Genomic DNA, 26,081 nt, shown 5'->3' with positions numbered 1-26,081 from the left:
TAGTTGTCAGAACATGAAAGCAATCAAGAGGTTCTTTATTAAATGAATGAATAAGTAAGCTGTGGTACAGTACATCCATACAATGCAATATTATTCAGTAATTTTTTTATGAGATGTCAAGCCACAAAAAGATGTAGAGAAACTTTAAACGCAAATTACTAAGTGAAAGGAATCAATCTGAAAAGACTGTATGCTGTCTGATTACAGCTATATGGCATTCTAAAAAAAAGGAAAACTATGGAGACAACGACAACAACAACGACAACAAAAACCGGGTGCCTGGAGTTTGGTGAAAGAAAGAAAAGGATGAATAAGTGACAGAATTTCAAGGTCAGTGAAACTATTTTTTATGATACTCTAATGATAACAATATGCCATTGTACATCTGTCAAGGCCCATAGAATATACAACACAAAGTGAACTCAAATATAAACTATGTATTTTAGTTAACAATAAAGTATCATTATTGACTCATCACTTGTAACAAATATATACCATAATCATGCAAGATGTTAATAAAAGAAGAAATTATATATATGAGAGAAAGTATATGAGAACTCTGTACTTTTCTGCCCAATTTTTCTATAAACCTAAAACTGTTATAAAAATAAAATGTATTACTTTTTAAAAGGTGCTGGGAAGCAGCATGACTAAAGGAAGAGAAGTATATTCATAACGGCATAAAAGCACTGAGAACACTGTGCAAATTTGTCAAAATCAACTTTTTCAAAACTCTAGAAATCAATCAAATGCTTGCAACAACCAAAGAGCATTTAAATCAATAAAAACTGCTCTCAGTGAGAATAGCAAGCTTTATGATATTTTAATGTATCCTATTGCTGTTCCCATCTCCTTAGCTCTGTGTAGCTTAAGAACCAAGAGTCTTACAAGCATGGCACCTGCGAAATCCAGCTGTCACTAGGGATCAGGGGTGGAGGAGAGACAAAATTGGCTTGGAACCTTCAGAAAAGCAGTACTCCGAAAAAAAACTGTTACTATTTGAAAACCTGACTGGCAGCTCCCTAGAGAAGGCTCATTCTTAGAAGTTCTTTTATTTGATCTGAATCAGAGCTTGTCCAGTTGCCTAACCCTAATCTGTTTGTTAAAAAAAAAAAAGTGGCAATTGCTTAAAATCTTAGCTACCTGAGATGGTGATTATCAATCAGGACAAACAAGAAGCTGATTACAAAAAAAAAAAAAATTAAAAAGAAAACCTGAGGAATGAAATGTTTACAAGAGGTTTTGAAATGCTCCAATATACTCTTGGGAATAGAGAAGACCATACAGACATATAAGCTCTGTACATGGCAAGGAAATACCCAAGAAGGCCTTAATCTTCCACCTTTTGCTGCCTTTGAGAATCTAAGCAAGTAGAGAGTGAAGGCCAAGGCAAAGCTGCAAACTACTTATCAGGGTGCTGAAGGTATACCAAGCACACATACAGAATCCCTTGGTGAGACTGGGAGACTTATGGTTTAAGGCACTCAAGGAACTCTCTGTCCAATCATTAACTGACCACTAAGCAAATTAAGCAAAGACCTCAATATTTTTAAAAATACAGACTTTACAGAATTAGTCCAGAAAATTCACTATATAACCACAAAAAAGCAGTAACAACAACAAATCCTGGAGAGAGTAAAATCTGATTTGACTAATTTTCACATTATTTGTACTCATATTTTCAAATTTTTTTGTGACAAGCAAGGAATGATACTCATTTATTCCCTTAGTTAACTAGACAGAGGATAGTAGGGAGAGGGAGGGGAAGAGGAAACAGGAGAAGGAAAGGGATAGAAAGAATTTGAAGAATTAATGACTAAATACTTCTCAAATTTGATGAAAAACCTAAATCTGCATATCCAAGAAGCTCAATAAACTTCAGGTAGGACCAACAAACCTAGACACACAGTTAAACTGTTGAAAGCCAAAGAAAGCGGGGCTCGGTGGCTTAGCCTATAATCCCGTGCTTTGGGAGGCCGAGGTGAGTGGATTTCCTGAGCCCACAGGTTTGAGACCCACCTGGGCAACTTGGCGAGACCTCATCTCTACAATAAATCAAAAAAATTAGCCGGGCGTGGTAGTGTGCATCTGTAGATCTGGCTACTTGGAAGGTTGAGGCGGAAGGATCGCCGGAGCCCAGCAGGTCGAGGCTGCGGTGGCCGGGAGTGCCCACTGCACTCCAGTCTGGGCAACAGAGTGAGATTCCAACTCAAAAAAAAAAAAAAAAGAAAGCCAAAGAAAAAGTGAAACTCCTTAACGCAACCAAAAGGAGGGAGACTCATCATGTGGGAGGCATGGTCAATAACATTAATAGTTGATTTTTCATCAGGGAGCATGGGAGTCAAAATATTAGAAGGAAGACTGTCACCCAAGTCCATATCCAGCAAAAAACTATCCTTCAAAATAAAGAAAAAATTAAAACATTCCCCAATAAATAAACAAATAAGAGCATTTGCTGCTAGCATATCTTCCCCATAAGATATAGTTAAGTTAGAGACTTCATTACCTCACTTTCAATAATGGACAGAACGACTAAACAGACATCAACAAGGAAATAGAACATTAAAGCAACACTATTAACCAACAAGACCTAACAGACATCTACAGAACATCTATAGAGATTAAATTAGTAATCAAAAAACATGCCACAAAGTAAAGCCCAGGTCCAAATAACTTCACTGGTGAATTCTATAAAACATTCAAGGAAGAATTAATAAAAATCCTTCACAAACTCTTCCCAAGAAAAGTTAAATGATTACTTCAATCTATGTGGTCCTGAAACCAAAACAGTCAAAGGTATCTGAAGTAAACTACAGACCAGTATTTCTTGAGAATATACACTCAAAAATCTTCAACAAAATACTAGCAAACAAAGTTAGCAACATATAACAGGATTATACACCATACCAAGTGAGATTTATCCAAGAGATGCAAGGTTGGTTCAATATCTGAAAATCAGTCAATATAATACACTGTATTAACAAAATGAAGGAAAAAATATTACCTCAATAGATATAGAAAAAGCATTGACAAAATTCAACACCCTTTCATGATAAAAATACTCAACAAACCATGAATAGAAAGGATTCTTCAAACTGATAAAGAGTATCTAAGAAAAACCCACAGCTAGCAATACTTAACAGCAAAAGATTGAACATTTGCCCCCAATATCAGAAACAAGACATAGTTATTGGTTCTGGCCACTCCCATTCAACACAGTACCAGAAGTTCTAGCCAAAGTAATAATGCAAAAGAAAAAAAGAAAAGTAATCAGAATGGAAAGAAAAAAGTAAAACTATTCTCAAATGACCTATCTTGTATACAGAAAAATCCTAAAGAATGATGGAGCCAAACGGTTAAACGAATCATTTACGTGAACAATGGAGCCACTCAGGACTACAGAGAAACTTATAATGAGGGAGAAAAGTAAGCCAAGGACCAAGATTTTTGCGAGCTGCTAGTAGGGACCAATAAGAAATTGATACTGCCAAAGGCCCTAAGTCCCAAGAAATGAAACTTTAAAACTTCCTTCACAAGTGACAATGAGGAATGAGGACAAAGACCCCATTTCTGAAGAGTAAAGTCCTAGAGTGACTGGAAAATCAGAATTCTTCATGTAAAAATATTATCGGGAAAGAGTTAGGTTTCAGTTACCATCAGGAGAATGTAGGTAAAGAGATCAAGAAAGCGAGTTTGTTAGAATATTAGAGAATTATGGATAGCATAGTAACAAGGTATAGAAAAAAAGAAGGTCCAGGGAGAAAAGAAGAGTAGATGATTGGGCCAGGTGAAAAGAGAGAGTAAAATTATGATGAGAACATGAGTGAATGTAGATCAGTAGTTCCTAACTACCAGTTTTCCCAACACTCCAAGTTTATGCATAAGGCGAGATCCTATAATTAATCATGACAATAATGGTAGTTAAGAGACAGAAAGGAAAGAAAATCAACTCTCAAGAAGTTATTGAATGGGAAGAAGGACTTTTGCATATGCAGTATTTTAGTGAAAAGAGTAGCTTTAAGGTATGCTGAAGTAAGGCTTGTCTCAAAGGAGGTTTCTTTTTGTACCACCCATACCATAACTAACTCTGGGGGATCTAGATGTGTCAAATCCAGCATAACCGCCTCAAATCTTGAGAGGATCAATAAACTAGTCAACCTATAACCATTCACAACAAACCAGTGTGCCTCAGCCCAACTTCTGGGAAACTCTATGCTAAGTCAAATTAACAATCCCTAAGAATGCGGTGTATTTTTGACTCCTCACTAATAATCACTGGTGTGGATGATCCAAACAATACAGCCCCCTAAAATACACTGTGTAGAAAAGATTTGTGATCACATGTTTTAGGAAATGGCTACATATTTTATCTTTTATCATCTTTTGCAAATTCATAGTATAACATTTACACATAAAGACACAATGGAGTCCACTATTTAAGGAAAAAAACTTAATTTGCTCATTCTCTTACTCATTTGACCAAGCAATCTCCCTTTTCTACACCTCCTGACATCCAAGAAACACAGTTTTAACTTTTCTGACAGGTAACTACATAAACAGCCTCAGTTTGATCATTTCCAAGGACAGATATGATTACCACTACCTACAGGTATTTCAATCCTTTTTTTGGACAGTCTGATTAATAGCCTCACTTTAAGCTGAAATTTGCCACCCTTTATCTTAAACTGCATATATGATCATTTTGCTATCTAGAGTTAGAGATCATATCTACTCATTACCCCAATTCAGCTATGGTAAACTTAAGATAGATCTCTGAAAATGCCATCCTCTTTCATACATGCCTTTGTATCTGCTGCTTTTTTCATCTCCTATAGAAATCACTCCTCTGCAATCCATAGTCATACTTTTACAATCAGTTTAACAGTAACTTCCTTTGTACTTCACTATCCTAAACAAAAAACAGCTGTTGTACACTCTTGGAGTCCCTTATATATCAACTTATCGAGACATCCATCATCACTGTACTGCACTGACATCACACTATAACTGTCTACATTCCTGTCTATCTCACAGACTCTGCATATCCAGCAGCAAGAAGTATACACTAATCATCTTTACATGGGATAGAACAGGCACATGAATCTTATACCAACTCATAAGCACAAAGACTCCTACTGAGCTTACTCACCACAGAATTATTTTTATCATCTTCAACACAATGTTCCAAGAAATTATCATCAATCCATAGTTTTCACTTCTCACACCATCTCCAAATCCAACCCCAGCTTGAGAAGTTAGCACAGTGTTCACCATATTTCTCAATGAATGTTTGTTAAATAGATGAACAAATCTTAAGAACAAGCAATGGTTCTTGTTTTAATTACACTTATACATTTTCATAAATTGGCCTTAAATTTACCTTCTTATAAACTATAAGAGATTAGAGAAGTATAATTTTCATTATCAGTAATGAAAACTGTCTTACATCAGGTTCTTGACTGATAATGCCAACTATCTGATGTCCATTTCTTATCAAAAGTTCAGATATGAGAAAAAAAACAGTCAAAATAATGCCTGGAAGAATATATACTCTAAGCAATCTACCAAATCTTCTCAATTACATCTTTGCATTGAATTATACCAACAGGATTTTTAGTTGCACCTCATTGGTCCATGATCCCCTGAGGAACTTATTTTTCTCACTTGGACTGAAATTCTTGGCAGTTTGCCCTGAAAAACATAACTTTAAAAAAAAAAACTTAAGAAATGTATTTCTATTTCTACGTTGGGAAGCTGAGGCCTGTCCACCAAATCACTATGTTTTCTCCATCTAAAAATTCACACAAACAACCTCACTCAGGTTTCTTTCTCCAAACAATTCAGGAGAAACACACCCTTTATCTTATGCAAGCTATGTATCTTGTAATGAATCAAATTTTATTCTTTGCTTTTGCTGCAAAGAATCTTAGAATCAATTTTTTTCCTCACTTAAGGAATAATATGGGACCATAAGGTTTCCTTTCATCATTTCTTTATCCTAGTCATATTATTTGTATTTTAAAGTGTGCTCCAAAATCATCTCAAATCCCTTTAAAATGAGATGAGAAAGTGAAAAAAAATAACTTCTACTGAGTGCCTACTATAAATCAGACATGGTTCCTGGCACTTTTATCCTCTAACACTGAGAGAAAGGTACTATTAACTCTTCTACAGATAGTAATATGAACTAGAGAGGGGTTAAATAAATTATCTAAGTTTGCAAAGCTAACCTGTGCCAGGCCAGGTTTTGATCCCAAGTCCCATTACACATAAGATCTGGTCAAATTAAAGACTATCTTGTACTTCATAAAGGAAAAGACTTCCAGCATTGTACAGTAGGTTCTTCTGTTTCTAATAGTACTTGTGAAACTTTTAAATTTCAACTTACTATATAAGCAAAAGAAGACAAATCACATGACACTAATTTTAAATACTATTATTTAGAAAAACCACAACCTTTAATAAAGTCAGTATTTAATCGTTCTCAAATGAGAATCAGAAAATCACACCACAACTTAAAATCCAAATAGCAAATATAAATAGAATATTTATATTTATAATAAAGCAAACAAAAAAATAAAGATTGTTTTAGAAAGAGTTGGACCTATTATGCCAGTCAGTACCACATATAACTTGAAGTGTTTATTGGTGCTTCTAAAAATCAAACAAAACAGGGCTTCTTGAGAGGTTCAGGGGAAGAATTATAATTCAAAATTAATCAGAGAATAGCAAATGAAATCTAAGTTAGAACAGTACTCACCTGCTCAAGTCACTTTTCCCATGGTGATGATAGTGGTCAGGATGACTGAGGTGGTAATGCTCTTGTCCACTCCACCTCTGGGGTGGCCTTTTCCAAAATCCTTCCTGAGGCTGCCGAACATTTCTGTCTGGTCTATCAAAGCGGTTCATATTGTCACACTCCACTAGACAGATACAAAAGCAAAAGACTATAAACATGTGCATACTCTATAAAGATTACCTACTTATAGCTTGATAATTAAATGCTGCTGAAAATATAAAAGTAATATTCTAAGGATACCAGCCATTTATGTGAGCTAATCACAAAAATCAAGAGTTACAGAATAATCAGTTATTTTGGTGAAAACTGAACCTATTATTCAAACTTAAGTGAATTGTGCCTTTATAGCACAGCCACTTAAGTAAACAATTAACTACCACACTGTTTTAAAACAAGCATATTATATTTAAATCAACATTATACATTTTAAACACCAGAAATCAGTTTAGATGGCTTCATCACTATCACAAGTTGTCTCTAATTTCAGAATGAAAATGACAGGAAATAGTAGACTTTTAAAGTCCAGTAAAGAACTCATCCTAAAAATGAATGCCACAATTAATTTTCACTGATTTCAAGAAGCACAAACTAACTTTTCATCACAAACAAATCTCATTTTTTAAGTTAAGCTCACATTCTCAGAAAATAAAATGCTTCAATCTGCCTGCGGTTAAGAGCTTGTTCAAAACTCTAAAATGCCACTGAAAACAAAGCCAGTACTTTGCAGCAACAAACAGTACACTCCCTTAAATCCAAATACCACAAAAACACGAAAAGAATCTCTCTGAAACACCCCAAGTTTCTTCACTTACCCAAATACTTTTTCCTCACATATCTGAGCACTCACTAAGAGAGTTACTTTGCACAAGGGAAACATTGTGTTGCCGACTGCCTACTCAGACATAGTTGCACACAAGGCACTGCAGAGCAGGCCTTCCTTCCTGCTTAACTCCCAGCCCTCCCTGTGGGAAGCAAGCCCAGTTTGCCCTGTGACTCCATCTTCGCTCAGTGCTTACATAGCTACTGACTTAGGACTGTTACTAAAAATACAGCTGAACACTAACCCAAGCCACGGAACAGGAAAGGTTTCTCTAGTTGGAGAACTACTATATGAGAAAGTTCAAGTCTTGAAAGTTCAGAATTCCTATTTAAAAATCAACATACTCCTCAATTTTTAAAGAGCTCACTTATTTAAGCTAGTTTCACTTAAACAAAAACAATCTTGAAACGTGATGTTTAATTACACTATATTGGATAAAACATACTTTACCATTTCAAAAAAGGATGAATGATGTAGTTAAAATAAAGTGTAAATGTTCAATTCTCATATAGACTGAACTCATTTTAATATATTCCTTTCTAAATGTATAACAATTTATATGTTTTTTGAAAGGACATTGAAATTTTGTTTACATTAATCAGAGCAGTCAACTTAAGGGGGGAGAAATATAGTTTTATATTTTATAGTTAAAATTTTTTTAATTTTTTAAAAGAAGGCTTACATTTGAAATTATTTCAAATAATTTCTTTTTATCTTACTGTAAAAAACCAAGATTTTTTTTAAGTTCATCTATAGAAAATCTGACAAATAAAGGCATGGTGACCACAATGCAGGAAAAAAACAGAAGTAGAAACTATGACTGCAAAAGAAATTTTAAAAAATAATCTTAAGAAGGTTTAAAATTGTTTTTAGTTTAGCCCTTTAGCAATGTCATTTATAAATTTGTATTTGTGTATTCCTACATAGCATTAAAATATCACTTAGGCTTACACAACTCTATACAGCCAAGGGAAAAATCTGCATCTACATTTAAATGTTCTGCATTCTTATTTTTTCTCAATTCAAGCAGGAGAAATTTTACTCACTCCCAAAACAAGAAATGTCAAAAGAACCACTTGATATGTTCTTAAAATGTTATCAGCACAGTGCACACAGAGTAAGAAGAAAGCAAACCAGACAAACAGGTCAGTTAAATGTTGTGGGCAATCACAACACAGAAACTGATGTGCTACTTTTGTGTTTGCTAAAAGTTGTATGAACTCCAAATTGAAAAATCTTTATGGGAACTTGAACTCAAACATGGGCATAATGGCAAATAACATTTGGAAACAAATATTCACCATGACCACAAAAGACTAATGTTCAAATTGAGACAGAGTAGGCTTAAAACTCTATGAGAATGATTGCTCTAAGGCTTTGCAGGAAGTGCCACATTTATACTTTTACCTGAGGAGCCAATTAACCAAATGTTTATATACTTTAACAGGATGCTAAGAAGGTAATGTGAAATAACATTAGCAGTTGTTTCTTAGAAAAAATTAAGAGTTCTTTGACACAATTAAAAAAATAAAATAAAGAAAACCGAAAGCAAACAAAATTACAAAATGGAAATACATCAAAACCAGTTTCTAGAATCTGATAAATAAAAAACAAAATAAATAAGACTAAGAAAATAAGTCCTTCTGAATGGGTAATACCATAGAGAATTATGGTGCCTGTGGCAAACTAAAGAAAGAACTGGTGATAAATAAGAAAGGAATTGGAAGAGTGGGAAACTGCCAAGGGAGGGCAGGGGCAAAATTGACAGCAGTGGGAAACTGCTGTGGGGGGGGGGGGAGCACCTTATCAACAAGGGTACCTGCATAATGAACATATATATACCTAACATTGAATTGTACCCCACATCTTTAAAATAAAAAATGAAAAAAAAAAACTGGTGAACCTAAAGACATCCCAATTCAAAATTGCTTAACCCAATGTACTGATCAAAACCAGATGCAGGTACAAGCCAAACCTGGCCCTAACTATGAGCTGAGAACCCCTACCCGAGAAATATCGGCCTTCTGAAGGAAGGCTCTAGCTCTGAAGGTAAAAGTCAACAGATTATAAAAGTCCTTTTACATGCATAGGAGACAGAGATAATAGCAGGACTTTTGTCTTCTGGCAAGGGGAAGAGAACTTAACATTGCTAATTGAAAAGTATGGGATATGGGAATGCCTATGTCTTACACTCATCATCATCATCATTTTTTCTAACTTTATAAAGAACAAAATGATACCAAAAGTATTCTAAATTATTTCTCTTACAACTTTAAAATCCTAAGAAGGTAAAAGATGATACAGGTAATATTTCCATATGTTACTAACAACTGGCTATGACGACAACATGGAGAAACTACACATCACAAAGCTTGGGGAAAATGTGTTTTATACGAGGCTTTACAATCAGATCAAGAAAGCTTTTAACTGAAATTTGGTTTAAAAGAAGAAAAGTTCTTATTTTGAAAAATCATAAACCTTGTTATTCCTGAACACAATTAGTGAAACCAATTAGTGAAACACAATTAGTGAAATTAATATAAGGCCACACAGTAAAAACTATTTAAAAAGGCTGGGCATGATAGCTCACACCTGTACTCCCAGCACTTAGGGAGACCGGGAAAAGAGAATTCAAGTCTAAGAGTTCACTTCCAGCCTAAGAAACATAGCGAAACTTTGTCTCTATGAAAAACCAAAAAACTAGCCACGCTTGGTGGTATATGCCTGTAGTCCCAGCTACTCAGGATGCTGAAGTGGGAGGATCCCCGGAGTACAGAAGATCAAGGCTGTCGTGAGCCATGAACGACAAGATCCTGCCACCATACTCCAGCCTGGATGACAGAGTGAGATCCCGACACAAGAAAAAAAATCTGTTGTTTATAGGTTTGCTTTCACTCCAGTAGAGGGCAACTGATTATCTTCATGTCCTGACCCTGGGGAGGGGGAAAGCTACCTACAAGGCTGATAAACATATTCTCCCTTAAACAATGGGTCTAAGACTGCATAGATACAAAATCAGAGGTTGAAGAACAGAAGTGGCTCCAATCTCCAGGGATCCCACCTCTCTCATACCGTCCAGTACTACTGTTATAATGCCTTCAGGGATTAGTAGTCAATGTCACCAAACTTGCTTTATAGGTAGAATCTATTGTAAAACATAAGAGTGGTATCTGAGATATTTTTCATACTTTGTACTCTGAAGGGACCTGAGGCCCCACCCAGGTCCATAACTCATAACAGAAAGCTGACTCTACTAATCCTGTGACACCCCTTCCAAAAACTGGCTCTGTAACATAATGAGTTTTGGGCTGGGCATGGTGGCTCAGCCTGTAATCCTAGCACTTTGGAAGGCCGAGGTGAGAGGATTCCCTGAGCCCAGGGGTTCGAGACCACTCTGGGCAACTTGGTGAGAGCTCATCTCTACAATAAATTAAAATAAAATAAAATATAATATAATATGAGTTTTGACATTCCCCATGATATCATAAACAAATCAGCAGTCCCTATTCCCCTGCCTGCCAAATTTCCCTTAAAATCTCTTCCCTCAGAATTTTCAGAAAGGCAGGTTTGAAGAAATGTCTCCCATCCTCCTGGCTTAGCTGCTTTGAGATATTAAACTTTCTCCACTTCAATGGCGTGTTGGCTGTGTTAGTCTTGTTTTATCTAGGCAGTGGGCATAAGAAAACAGTCAGGCTATTACATTGGTACTGAAACAGATAAATTTCCTGAAGAAAGATATTAACTGAAAAGTGGTTAAGGACATTACTGACTTTATATGACTATATCTCAATAAAAAGTTTGGGAAAAAAGAGGCTTTAAGACATTTAACTTGAGAGACTTGTCATCTGCATAACAATCTTTATTCATCATATATTTTCTCCCTTCACTTTCCCATAAGTGATGCCTCCATCATCCCCCAGCAGTCCCAAGCCTCTATTCTTCTGTAGCTCAGGATGCCATATAAACTGCAGTCATCTGATCCTTCTTCAAATCTCATATTTTGTGAGACTCCTGTGCCTACATACATAACTAAAATTATTTTTCTCCTGTTAATCTGCCTTATGTAAATTAAACTCACAGCCCAGCCAAAAAACCTAGAAGGGTAGAGAGAAGCCATTATCACTACCCTGTAGCAGCTTATATAAGAAGGTACATGCTACAGAAATTCATTAACCTGAGGGTTATACTATGAACGTACCAAATGCCCAGACTCTAACCTGTAGGCAATAAAAGTAGTCATGAGAAGTTCCTAAGCAAGAGAAAAAAGTAACACAACTGTCCCTTTGACATAAAAAAACTTTGAGCGATACCTTTGAACAAAAAGGGAGAAAATCTCAAATACCCAAAAGTCTGTCAAAAAATTCAGACAGCAAAATTGCATCTTTAAGAAATTTATTTCTCATTCATCATAGTACTGGAAGTCCTAGCCAGAGCAATCAGGCAAGAGAAGAAAATAAAGCATATCTAAATTGGAAAAGAAGAAATCAAACTATCTCTGTATGCTGACAATATGATCTTATACCTAGAGAATCCTAAAGACCACACCAAAACACTCCTGGACTTGATAAATGGATTCAGCATAAGTCTCAAGGTGCAAAATCAACACATACAAATCAGTAGCAGTGCTATACAACAATAGCGACCAAGCTAAGACTAACTCAATTCCATTTACAATAGCAGCCAAAAAACTAAAATACCTACGAATATATTTAATCTAAAAAGGTGAAAGATCTCTGCAAGAAGTATAAAACATAGACGAAAAAAAATTGGAAGGAGCAAAACTGAGTTAAAAAAAAAAAAACTATAGAGGACACAAACAAACAGAAAAACATCCCATGTGCAAGAATTTTAAGAATCAACTTAAAATGATCATATGACCCAAAGTTATCCACAGAGTCAACAAAATCCCTATCAAACTACCAACATCATTTTTCACAGAATTAGGAAAAAAAATACCAAAATCCATATGGAACCAAAAAAGAGCCAGAATAGCTAAAGCAATCCTAAGCAAAAGAACAAAGCTGGAAGCATCAAATTACCTGAATTCAAATTATACTACAAGGTTATAGTAGCCCAAACAGCATGGTACTGGTACAAGAGAATATACATGGACCAATGGGACAGAGAATCCAGAAATAAAACCAAATACCTACAACCAACTGATCTTTAACAAAGCAGACCAAAATATACACTGAGGAAAGAACACTCTACTCAACAAACGGTGCTGGGAAAATTGGATAGCTACATGCAAAAAAATAAAACTTGACTCCTATTTCCCCCCATATAGAAAAAATAACTCAAGATAGATTAAGACTCAAATGTCAGATCTGAAACTATAAAAGTCCTAGAAGAAAACCTAAGAGAAACTCTTCTAGTCATTGGCCTATGCAAACAATTTATGGCTAAGATTCCAAAAGCAAATGCAACAAAACAAAAATAAACAAATGGGACTTAATTAAACTACAAACCTTCTGCACAGCAAAAGAAATAATCAACAGAAAAAATAGACAACCTACAGAATGGACGAAGATATTCACAAACTGGCAAAGGGCTAACCTCCAGAATCTACCAAGAATTCAAGTAAATCAACAAGAAAAAAACCAAATAATCCCATTAAAAAGTAGGCAAATGACATGAACAGATATCTCTCAAAAGAAGATATACAGTCAACAAACATATGACAAAAATGTTCAACAACACTAATTATCAGGGAAATGCAAATTAAAATGAGATACCACCTTCTACTAGTCAGAATGGCCATTATTTAAAAATCTAAAAACAACAGGTGTTGGCATGAATGTTGTGAAAGGGAATGTTTATACACTGTTTGTGGGAGTGCAAATTAGTACAACATGTAAAAAAAACCAATATGGAGATTTCATTTCATAAGGAACTGAAGTTAAGCTATCATTTGATTCAGCAATCCTACTACTAGGTATCTACCCAAAGGAACAGAGTTCGTTATATAAAAAAGACATCTGTACTCATATGTTTATCCCAACACAAATCACAATTGCAAAGATGTGGAATCATCCTAAGTGTCCATCAGCTGACCAGTAGACAGTGAAAATTTTATACACACACACACACACCATGGAATACTATTCCGCCATCAAGAACAAAAAAATGTCTTTTAAAGCAACTTGGATAGAATTAGAGAACATCATCCTAAGTGAACTAATGCAGGAACAGAAAACCAAACACCACATGTTCTCTTATAAGCAGGAACTAGACTAAGGATCTATAAAGGCATATGGAATGGCATAATGGACATTGGAGATTCAGAAGGCAGACGGTGGGAAGAGGCAAAGGAATGAAAACTCACCTATCAGGTACAATGTGCACAGGTGGGGGTGGTGGGTTCACTTTAAGGCCAGACTTTTTCATTGCTATACAATACATCTATGTAACGAAAAACTATTTGTACCTCCTAAAGCTACTAAAATAAACAATAAGTAAAGATAAATAATTTTTTAACTTAAAAAAAATTCCTTACCCCAAAAAAGAGAAATATAAAAAAACTAAGACCTTCTTTAAGATTCTCCCAAATCATAACTCAAACATAAACTTCTCCCTCCAATTACTCCTCTTCATTCTATACTCCTTGATTTCCTTTATCCCTCTATCCCTCTGACTTGTTCCCCTTCCCGTCAAGCTGGCCAGAAACCTCAAAAGCATAGTACCTCTTGAAGTCAAACCTCCTTTACAACAGGGAAAGCCTCTTCGAGCTGATTTCAAGACCTGATCTCATTCTGAGCTGAGATTTCATCCTAAGGTCTAAACAAGACTGGGATAAATCTGCAGAGAAATTTAGAATCATTTTAATAATTGATAACCCAGGGATCCCAGATCTATACCAACCAGTTCATACACTAGTGATAATCCCAGATAAAAAAAAAACAAAGAATGGAGAAAGCACAATGTAAGGAATCGGAAGGTATTGTTGCTTGTATAGTGGTGAGTAAAAAAGTAAATTTAAAAAAAAAATCTGAAGGTGACTTGTGATTGCCTAGAAGCCAAAAGAGGTTCAAATAGGACTTTCAGAGACTATCAGCAAAGTCTTTCCTATATTGAACTCTGATTCAGCCTGTTAGAAATGAAAGGCTAAATCCACTATAGAGATCAGGGACATACCTTTAGATAGCACTCAAAAAAAGATTCTGAAACATGTAGCCTCATCTCTTAATCTCTTATTTCTGTAAAAGTCTTTAAGGCAGAAATAAGCCTCACTTCCAGACCACAAATGCTTAAACATCTGGAAAGAGTCTTAGAAAAAAGCAGAATAAAATGATGGCCTTCACATAAAATAACTAGATGCTTCTACCTCAAACACTGAAGGAGGGAGTCTACTAATACACTTACAAATACTATAAGTAGAAAGGACACTGGAAAAACAACTCTTCTGCAAAAGATAAGGAACAAAGGAGAAAAACTAAGTAATTAATAAAAGTGTTCTGAGAGGGAAGCCAGGCACCCAATTTCCTTTTATCTTTAAACAATAAATTTCTCGAAATTATTAAAAGACAATCTTACAAATTTTTTACCAATACAAGCACTATAATACCAACCTTAAACTCCATAGTTGTTACATAACCTACCATAAGGGTCATACCTAGGTGTGGATTTCTCTGTTGAGGCTCAAAAAACTTGATAACCTACAGACTGGCACCTTAACAGAACCGAAAAAAATTGTAAAGACCAGCTGGGCTCAGTGGTTCAGCCTGTAATCCCTCACTTGGGGAGGCTGAGATGAGTGGATTGCCTGAGCCCGTGGGTTCGAGACCCGCCTGGGCAACTTGGCAAGACCTCATCTCTACAATAAATCAAAAATTAGCTGGGCGTGGTAGCACATGCCTGTAGTTCCAGCTGAGGCGGAAGGATCGCTGGAGCCCAGCAGGTAGAGGCAGCGGTGGCTGTGAGCATGCTACTGCACTCCAGTCTGGGTGGCAGAGTGAGACTCCAACTCAAAAAACAAAACAAAACAAAAATTGTAAAGGCCTTAGAAACAAGGTCTTTCTGACTTTCCCGTCCTCCTGTTTCCCACACATCTTTCTCCCAGGAATAAAGCAAGTGATAGAAACCAGAATTCCTCTCCCTAAGGTGAGTCACAAAAACTAGAACCCTCTCCCCCCAAAAGGCCATAAAACTTAGAAAGGTCATTCTCTCTCATGTCCCTTCTTCCTTGAAGACTCTCATTCCAGAGGAGTTCTGCACCATACCTGGGGGGCAGGAATGCTACACTTAGATGCCAAAAAGAATCTCAACAGACAGGCCTTGCTGGGTCACCCGTTCCCCTCACCAGTCTACTACCATTAGACCATTAGACCATACCCCTTTGTCTAATCACATTTCTACACAGCTATCCATTCTTCATCAAGACTATGCATAAAATTAGAAAGTTTTCCCTGACACTTTGAATCTTCATTTCTGAAGGTTCCCATGTCACATAAATCTTTGGTTAAATAAATGTGCTACACTTTTCTCTGGTTAACCTGTCCTTTGTTATAGGAGTTCGGCCATGACCTTCATAATAGGTGAAAAGAAAAAAAAAAGGTGAAAAAAAATTCCTATCTTTCTGCCCCTACATTTTCTATAACTTTCAGTCTCCAAATTCTAACCCACAATTGTTCAAGAAGCATTTGACCAACACTCTTCTCCTCCTTTATCCTACTATACGTCACTTAACAGTAAAAGATTTACTGTACAAATGCAGTTGCCAGATAAATACTCTCCCCTTGCCTTCTTCCATGAAAACTAAAATTTGTCATAGCAAACTTGTATCAAAGTCAAATCCAAAATGAGGATCTAAATGAGGTGCCAGTCTTCTTGTGGGCAAAAGTTCCACTGATACTGGCAGAATTAATGAGGCTGAACCCATTAAAGCTTAGAGTAACCAATACAAACCTTTGCACAAACTTCATAATATCCCCTTTTAGCCTTTCAGCTTTTTTTTTTTTCTTTTTTGAGTTGGAGTCTCACTCTATCGCCCAGAATGGAGTGCAGTGGCCACTCCCAACCACCACAGCCTCGACCTGCCGGGCACCGGCGATCCTTCCGCCTCAGCCTTCCAAGTAGCCAGAACTACAAGCACGCCCTACCACATCCAACTAATTTTTTGATTTATTGTAAAGATGAGGTCTCGCCAAGTTGCCCAGGCGGGTCTCGAACCCACAGCCTCAGGCAATCCACTCACCTCAGCCTCCCAAGGCGCAGGATTACAGGCTGAGCCACCGAGCCTGGCGAAGGCTTTCAGCTTTAAAAGTTCCTTTTAGAACTAAAATCTACAGTTGAAAACACATTAGAAGACTCCTTAAACCTCTACCAGTCATTGTAACATTCCTATCCTCCCAGGCAAAAAACTGCAACGGTGTGTATAGTCGTGTATAGTCATTAACGAACGACCTCCTAAGAGCTATAAAGAAAACAGTCATTCCCACTTTCCTGCAGTACTAAACCTAGACACTTGTTTTATCTTTGGTGCCTTCAGAGGCTACAAATTTCAGATCCATGTTCTGCTTTTTTCAGTGTTCCTTTTGCTCAAAATAGCCAATAGCTGTTTGGCTTCTAGGAAAAATTTAAAGTACTGTATATGCGGGATGTTCCCAAGAGTTCCCTACCACTTTTCACAAGTCCCCAATCAAGACCTCAAAGACTTTAAATTTCCCCATGATTTTCCTTTTATCTAACATGTGGATAACTTTCTGTTGTGCACTAAACATAAGGCATGTTCTAAGACGATTTCATCTCTATTTCTACACAAAAAAGTTATATGATTTCCAAAAAGGAGTTGTTATAGGGCAACCCCTTCAGGTTCCCTCCCATTGTGGGAGCTTTTTTGTCCTCTCAATAAATCTTGGTTTCTCACTTTAAAAAAAAAAGAAGTTATAATTCTGTCAAAGTATAATGCATCATATAGAATGTGATTTATTCCAAAGAGGTAACTCACTCACTCCTCACTGTCAGTCCTAAAAACTCCCATTAAATTTCCTAGATCAAGTCTCATTATTTTTACCCTATAATATTCCAATGATTTATGTTTTTCCTCTATGTTGTACAACATTTTTCCACTTAATCTTCCAAGCCACTAATTCAGCTTTCAATAGCAGCTAAGCTTTCTGTCATCCACTGGATTGTTCTATTGGGGAATCTTATTTTTTGGCTAGAAAAGCATTGTGCTACAATAAATCTCCCTAAGTGATTATCTCTTTGGGCTACTCTAACCCTGGGGTTCTGTTGTTTTCCTTATTCTTCCTGGGTGTTGGCTGTAATTTTCTTTCTCAGCATTGGAACCCAGCTCTAGTTGTTAAAGCATCCCAAGTGACAGCATAATCACTGGAAGGTACAACATTCTCTACCCCGTGATAGAGTGGACATTGTCCCCACCTCTTCATTTTCTCCTTTAACAGAATTATATACCTAATGTCCTCTGCCATGTGCAGAGCCTGTCACTGTAAACAGAGCACACTTCTCAGTCTCAAAGGCTTTAGGCTTGGCCATATGACTCACTTTGGTCAACAAAACATAGTCAGCAATAATAGAAATAACAGTGTGTGTGTGACTGCTCCCTGTTGCACTTCTGCCACCTTTCATGGCAACAACCTGTCCCAAGTAGTCCTGGTCTCAAAATGAAGAAACATGCAGTAGATCTAAACCTAGCTCCACAGACAGAGCTGTCCCAGCAAATCTGCAGATCCATGAATGAGAAAGATAATTGTTTACTTTGAAAGCCACTGAGATTTTCGAGATTGATTGTGCTGGCAGGAAAAATAAAAGACTGGCTAACATGGTAAATATGAGCTAGTGGTAAAGCACCAAGTAGGTTCCTAATACCCCCATGAAATACTGAGATAAACACCTTCCCGTTCTGAAATATCCTTGCATTTTTTTTTTTAAGCACCATAGATATAAAGGATTTCACTCACTCTTTTCAGTTTATCCCTAGCCCCTGGAGACCTGGAAGACCAGGCAAATGTTGATTGACAAGAAATCCTCATATCTCTGAAGCCATTTCTCTACCCTGAAGAATCCCCATTTCCACCCTTGCCCCATGTGCTTCCTTAAGTTAGTCTCTGGTTCTCCACCAGTCCTTATTATAGAAAATCCTATAAATGCTATGCCATGGGGAAAGAGAACCTAAGCCCCCTCTTATTTATGTATTATTTAAAACCCTACCCCAGCAGTTACTGGAATCTAGAAAGAAAGATACACTAGAATTGGGAGTAAAATTGACAGAATGATTCTTTAGAAGGCCATTATTTACCAAGAATTGGTCTTTATAAAATATACCACTTAACTTATGGTACAGGTGTACAATGATATTGGATCTATAAAATTATATCTATAACCTATAACATCAGGTTTTAAATATTTAAGATATTTTGCAAAAGATCACATAAGTTAGATTCTCAGTCTGAAAGGCACCACTGAGATTAAGAAGTCTGCAAGTAACTAACTTGAGCCAAGCAGCTCAAGTATATGCCTTTGTAGGTTTCATATTATCTTAACTCACCATTTTCAAGAGGTACATCCTCAGGCAGATCCACATCAAGCATAAGGTCATCATCCTCAAGGTCACATGATTCAAGATTATTCAAAATATCCTGTGAACAAAAGCAGTAAAGAAATACTATAACTTAGCTCAAAGGAAGTGCATAACCATTAGTTTTCAAAATATCACCATATGGCCAGGCATGGTGGCTCAAGCCTGTAATCCTAGTACTTTAGCAGGCTGAGGCAAGAGGGTTGCTTGAGCCCAGGAGTTTGAGACCAGCTTGGGCAAGATAGTGAGATTCTGTCTCTGCAAAAAATACAAAAATTAGCCAGGTATGGTGGCCTGCCCCTGTACTACCCCGTACTACCCAGAAGGCTGAGGCACAAGGACCCCCGAGCCCAGAAGGTCATGGCTGCGGTAAGCCATGATCATACCACTACACTCCAGCCTGAGTGAGATACCAATTCAAAAAATAAAATAAAATAAAATATTACCATATGATAAACTGGATGTACTAAATGTTTGCATTGTATGAATAAATTTTTAAAAATTAAAAAATAGATTCAACTAATTTAATTAACTTATTTGTAACATCCTTCTCCAAGTCTTCTTCCCTCCTAGTATTCTCTCCAATCTAAATTTTTATTTTCACATTGTAAAAACTTATATAATGCTCACTAATGTGCCAGTTATTGCTCTAACCACTTTACAAACATTAATTCATTTGTGTAATCTTCAATATAGCCCTATGAGTTAATGACTAATATGCTCACTATATTATATATTATCAAACTGATATATAGAGAGCAAAATACCTGGTCAAAATAGGATGTGAAAAAAAGTGATCTGAGTCCATGCTTTTAACAACGTCCCTCATAACAAGAATAATCAAAAATAGTGAACAACCGCTCAACATTTTATTCATATTTTGGTGTGGGAGTTGTGTTTTATTGTTTCTTTTTTTTTTTTTGAGTTGGAGTCGCACTCCCGTCGCCCAGACTGGAGTGCAGTGGCCGCTCCCGGCCACCGCAGCCTCGACTGGCGATCCTTCCGCCTCAGTCTTCCAAGTAGCAGGAACTACAGGCATGCGCTACCACGCCCAGCTGATTTTTGATTTTTTTTGTAGAGATGAGGTCTCGCCAAGTTGCCCAGGTGGGTATCGAACCCGTGGCCTCAGGCAATTCACTCACCTCAGCCTCCCAAGGCACAGGATTACAGGCTGAGTCACCGAGCCCGGCATGTTTTATTATTTCTAGGGACTGAACTACTTCATAAAATAATGAACTAATCCTTGTAATGCCCTGATTATTTCATTCCTTCCTTGTAACAAACCTACCTCCTACTACCATCAGCATCCCACCACCTCCTTGGTTTGATTCAATGTGTTCTTTTTCTATAATAAGATTAAGCTACTCAAACTGCCAATAAGCTGTCTTTGCCAGGTTTTATTTGCAACCTCACTAGTTATCATCTCTCCTTAGAAAAGTAGTGTTTTGTTTTCAAAGATTGTGGTCGTGAAGCCTAAAGAACTGAATAAACAAAATCTAAGGTTAAGATAAACTAGGTTTGACCTATAGCTTACTGGTAGATCCTTATAATCCAAGAACTGATCCAATATTATAAGATCTTCCCCTTGTATATAAAAGTAAAAAGATCACAAGTTCACAAATTGTTAAATGACCGAGTGATTGTGGCCATGAAAAATTCATAGAAGGAAAATATCTACTTTAATATGGATAATATAAATAAAATTATAACTGTTTTGTATGTCAGGTATTCCATCTAAATATTTCCAAATTTGTTGGGCCCTCCAAGGATAAAAAGTAACTGGAATAATTATTTTTTTTAAATCCCTGGATAATTATTTAACCTTGGATAAAAAGGAGGTATTTCTCAGAACCTCTTTCCATCTTGAAAATATTTGCTGTCCTTAATATACAGTTTTTCTAAAAATCAAGGAAAAAATGGCAGCTAAACTGCCACAAAGATGGAAATAATAAACACTGGGGACACCAATAACGGGGGAGGGGAGAGATTGGTTAGGATTCAAAAACCACCTACAGAGCACAATGTTCACTGTCTAGGGAATGGCAACCAATCCCCACCACTACACAGTATGTCCATGTAATGAATACGCATGTGTACCCCCCTGAATCTAAAAATAAAAATAAATAAATACAAATTGTAGACCAATAAAAAGGATAAAAAAATGAGCACAACAATAAAAGATGAACATGAAAAAAATTGGCAAAGAATATAAAGACAATTTACAAATATAAAATAATGACCAACAAATGATAAGGGAAAGAATGCTACCACCAATGTCGACTTATCACATATTAGAAGACTCTATTATTCATCTATACTGCAGATAAACAAAGATTCATACACATATTATGGCAGGCAATTTATCAAAATGTAGCTAAAGCATTATTTAAAGGCATACTTTTTCTTCATCCAAGAATTTATTCCTTGAAAATGGTCAGAATAATGAACAAAATGTAACTGTAAATAGCATCTGAATTTACAATGCATTGCAGCATTTTCAGGATGGCAAAAAGTAGAAACAACCTAAATGTCAAACAATAGAAAAATGGTTAAAAAGAAAGTAAGGTACAAACATGCAATGGAATACTCTGTTTTTCCTTTAAAAGATAATAAAAATATCTTTTATGGAAAAATGTTAACTAGGGATTAAAAAAAAGACTGAGCTTTTTCTAATCTTTTGCTCTTGAAAATAATGCTACAACAAATCTCTCAAAAGCAAAATGAAATAAATGGATATAACTATGTGTCAGATTGATGGTATAAAACTCAGAAATTATAACAAATAGGGGGATTCCTGTTTTAGGTAATTATATTAAGGGTAGAGTGCTGGAATTATTATTCTAAGGTGGTTGTGTATATGTGAGTATAAGTAAAATGAGTTATTATATTAATGTTTGTTGAAAAACAGATTCTCATCTTAGAAAAAGGATATCAAAATGCAAGAATAATGAAATTAAGTAAAACCTATATATTCCTGAATTCCGATCAGAAGTATCAGTATGAACACAAGATGTATTTCCTCTTAAAAGAAAAATACAGGCCGGGTTCGGTGGCTCAGCCTATAATCCCAGCACTTTGGGAGGCCGAGGCAAGTGGATTGTCTGAGCCCATGGGTTCGAGACCCGCCCAGGCAACTTGACGAGACCTCGTCTATACAATAAATCAAAAATTAGCCAGGCGTGGTAGCCCACGCCTGTAGTTCTGGCTACTTGGAAGGCTGAGGCGGAAAGATCGCCGGAGCCCAGCAGGTTGAGGCTGCGGTGGCTGGGAGCGTGACCCTGCACTCCAGTCTGGGCAACAGAGTGAGACTCCAACTAAAAAAAAAAAAGGAAAATTACATTTCTTCCACTGAAAAGAACTAGATGTTAACTGGGAGGAGGGAAAAAAAGCAGGTGTCTAAAACAGCATGTACAGAATTATCGATTTTATAAAAACAAATTTTATAATGTGCACAGAAAAAAAGTTGAAAGAAAACCAAACCATAGATTTAATACTTTTAGAAATATGAAGTCTTTCTTTTTTGGTTTAAAGTATTTGTTTTCTCATTTTCTACAATAAACATGAGTAATTTTACCCTCCCCCCAAATTTTATCTTCTATACTAATTTTACTCCCCCAAAAAATCATATCCTCTATAAAACATTTGGTTGTTTGTGTATTTATGTCTGAGTAAGTGTAAATGAAACAAGATAGAGTTGGGTACCCTAGGCCAGATATAACAACTAAGGCCACAGCAAAGAATCGAAAGCAATATAAGGCACACTCTAAATCCAGAGCAGGGCCTGCTGTGACACACTAAATTCACAAAAGGAGCACTGTCACTACTGCCAAAAAGGTATCAAATTTTCAATAACTAAACAATATGTCAGTTTTATGTGGTTTTCTGTATCTTTTCTTTCATAATGAAAGGTTTAAAAAAGCAATAGCCTTGCTGGGAGTGGTGGTGGCTCACCCCTGTAATCCCAGCACTTTAGGAGATAGAGGTGAGAGGATTGCCTGGTTTGAGACCAGCCTGGGCAATATGGCGAGACCTCTTCTCTACAATAAATCAAAAAATTAGCTGGGCATGGTGGCACGTGCCTGTGGTTCCAGCTAACTTGGAAGGCTGAGGTGGAAGGATCACCTGAGCCCAGCAGGTAGAGGCTGTGGTGGCCATGAGCATGCCTCTAACTCCAAGCCTGGGTATCAGAGAGAGATTCCAACACACACACACAAAAAAAAGTTGCCTCAAAGAACAGAAATGAGCCTGTTCTAATGAATGTAAAAGTGATGAAGTAATTATGATCTCACTTTGAGAAGTTACTAAGAAAGTCCAGTGGAAAAAGAAGAGGAAAGAGGAGCACAGGAGGAAAAAAGGAAGGAGAGGGAGGGTGGGAGGGAGGGAGGGAGGGAAGGAAAAAAGAAAACCATCTATATATCAAAAAACCATTACTTATGATGTTTCAGAAATGTTTCTCAACACATAGAAAGATACTGTAAAATGGGGGGTCAGAGAAGAAGCAGATTACTTACATACAATATGGCTACATCTTTAATGCTGAAAAATACATTTAAATATCTATAAGGTGATAAACCAAAGGACAGTTATAATCTTCCAATATGTTGAAATAGTATGTGTTTATACTCTTTATATTGTTTATTTTTCTGCAATAGGTCATAATGCTTTTATAAGTAAAACATCATACTGGATAAAGTCTTGGCATCATCAGGGAAGTTCAAATCACACAAACCCAGCCAGCATGAGGGAATCTACGATCCAGTCCATGCCCTAACGATGATAAAAACCAGGGCCACATGCTCCTCCTTCCATGCAAGCCTTTCTGGACAGCTTAGATACCTGTCCTGTTATCCCTAGAAAGTCTCATTTGGTGACTAATAAGTCTTTTCAGACGCTCTTGGTACATGTGTGGCATCACCAGTCTTGGCATCTGATCAATTTGGGAGGAGGGGGATTGATTCTGCCCCTCCATGTGACAACCACAAGACACACTCTCAATAGTTTACAAACATAAATACCAATATATGCAAAGCATTAATCTGGGCACAGAATATACCCATGTAAATAAGACCAAAGAGTTTTAAGAAGTGACAAATCGAGACTTGCATTAGCTACAGAGTAGAGAAGAGATTTAAATGGTTCAGAGAAACTAGTTTTGGCCTATTGCAGAATCCATGTGACATATGATAGTGACCTGATATTTATCAGTGTCAGTGAGAATGAAGAGCAAGCAGTTATGAGACCAAATGAAGAGTTAGTGTATATAGAACCAAAGTTAACTGAGAAGAAAGCAAAAAACCATATATGATTCCTTACTTTCTCAGTTGAGAAACAAATATATGATGGTATTAACTGAGATAGCATATAAAAAAGAACAATCTCAATGAAGCTGGAAAAGATAAAATAAAACAATGATGGAAGCAAAACAAAAAAGGCAAGAACAGAATTAATAGTTTTGAAATTCAATAATTTTTATATGCCTGCTGTATCATTGAGACGATAACTCAGTTAACTGAATATACAGTGGGAGACTCGAATAAAATGGAATTTATTTATAGAAATTATATATTTTTATTCTTGCATGTTTAAACTTTAAACCTTCAAAGTACTCTGTTTGATGCAATACACCTGTCAAGATGCTTTTTCCACTGCTCAAAACAGTTTTTGAACTCCTCAATTTTCATGCCTTTTAGTGCTTCTGCAAATTTTTGTTTCACCTCTTCTACATCGGCAAAACATTTCCCTTTACGGACTTTCTTCATTGGGGAAAGAAAAAAAGAGTCACTTGGGGCAAGATCAGGTGAATAGGGAGAGTAGGGCATGGGGGTCATGTCGTTTTTGGTCAAAAGCTGCTGAACACTCAATATGGTGTAGACAGGTGCACTCAGAAATCACCCATCATGAAATAGGCAAACACAACACATTGAAAGAATCTCCCAAAACAATTTACTAAAGTGGAACACAGCCTTTCACAACAATACTAACTAGTACACTGATGCCAGTCGGTTCCTAGAACACTTACCTAGCAAGGGAAGTCTATACAAGGGGCCTACCCTACAAAAATTAATTCAAATTTTTTTTTTTGAGTTGCAGTCTCACTCTGTCGCCCAGACTAGAGTGCAGTGGCCACTCCCAGCCACCGCAGCCTCGACCTGCTAGACTCCAGCAATCCTTCTGCCTCAGCCTTCCAAGTAGCTGGAACTACAGGCGCACGCTACCACGTCCAGTTAATTTTTGATTTATTGTAGAGATGAGGTCTCACCAAGTCGCCCAGGCGGGTCTCGAACCCGTGGGCTCAGGCAATCCACTCACGTCAGCCTCCCAAAGTGCTGGGATTACAGGCTGAGCCACCGAGCCTGGCTTTGAACCATTTTCAAACAATGAACTTGAAATTACTGCACAACAATAGATGTCTTCCAAATCTCACGGAATTACTATAAGATTAAGAAAGAAAGACATAGGAAACATTCTAATGTTTTGAAAGTTAAAGTGTTGTATGCAATAATTTATCTTAATATTATTAGATCATTAAAATATTGCCACCTTAAAAAAATGATATCGACATGTTTATTCAACACTTTTTTGTTGATGTTTCTAGATAGCATAAATCAGATAAAGACAAATAAGCCAATACAACCAATTCAATACATTTTATATTATCATTGCTTGATTATTAGATTAGTGATGCTTTTAAGTGAAATGTCGCTACAGAAAGTCATAGAGGCTAGTAAGGTTACGCATTTAACTGACAGAAACCTGACCATTCTTCTCAGATATATCCTAACCCAATCTCATATTGACTTTATTTCAAAATGGATTAAATTGGCATTATAAAATTTCATAAGGGGAAATTTTTCTATAAAGATATGTACAAAACAATTATTTTAAAAACATTTGGCTTATAGAAGAAAGGTCTTGAAAGATGA

At 36.5% G+C, this 26,081-nt stretch overlaps 1 protein-coding gene across 1 annotated transcript in view; it reads right to left on the bottom strand.

The window, feature by feature from the left end:
- LOC110596451 (serine-rich coiled-coil domain-containing protein 2-like) overlaps positions 1-26,081 on the bottom strand; it is a gene marked incomplete at its 3' end in the record, with an annotated part of 100,834 nt that overhangs the window by 59,494 nt on the left and 15,259 nt on the right. Inside the window, exons 2-3 of the mRNA XM_021717072.1 lie at positions 19,129-19,219; positions 6,761-6,923 (exon numbers count right to left, since the gene is read on the bottom strand). Of these exons, the coding sequence (XP_021572747.1) occupies positions 6,761-6,923; positions 19,129-19,171 (206 nt within the window). The remainder of the gene's footprint in view (positions 1-6,760; positions 6,924-19,128; positions 19,220-26,081) is intronic.

The sequence above is a fragment of the Carlito syrichta genome, unplaced genomic scaffold (genome assembly GCF_000164805.1).
Source record: "Carlito syrichta isolate Samal-C Ts95f unplaced genomic scaffold, Tarsius_syrichta-2.0.1 Scaffold309262, whole genome shotgun sequence".
NCBI classification, from domain to species: Eukaryota; Metazoa; Chordata; class Mammalia; order Primates; family Tarsiidae; genus Carlito; species Carlito syrichta.
This window is presented reverse-complemented; position numbering and strand designations above follow the sequence as displayed.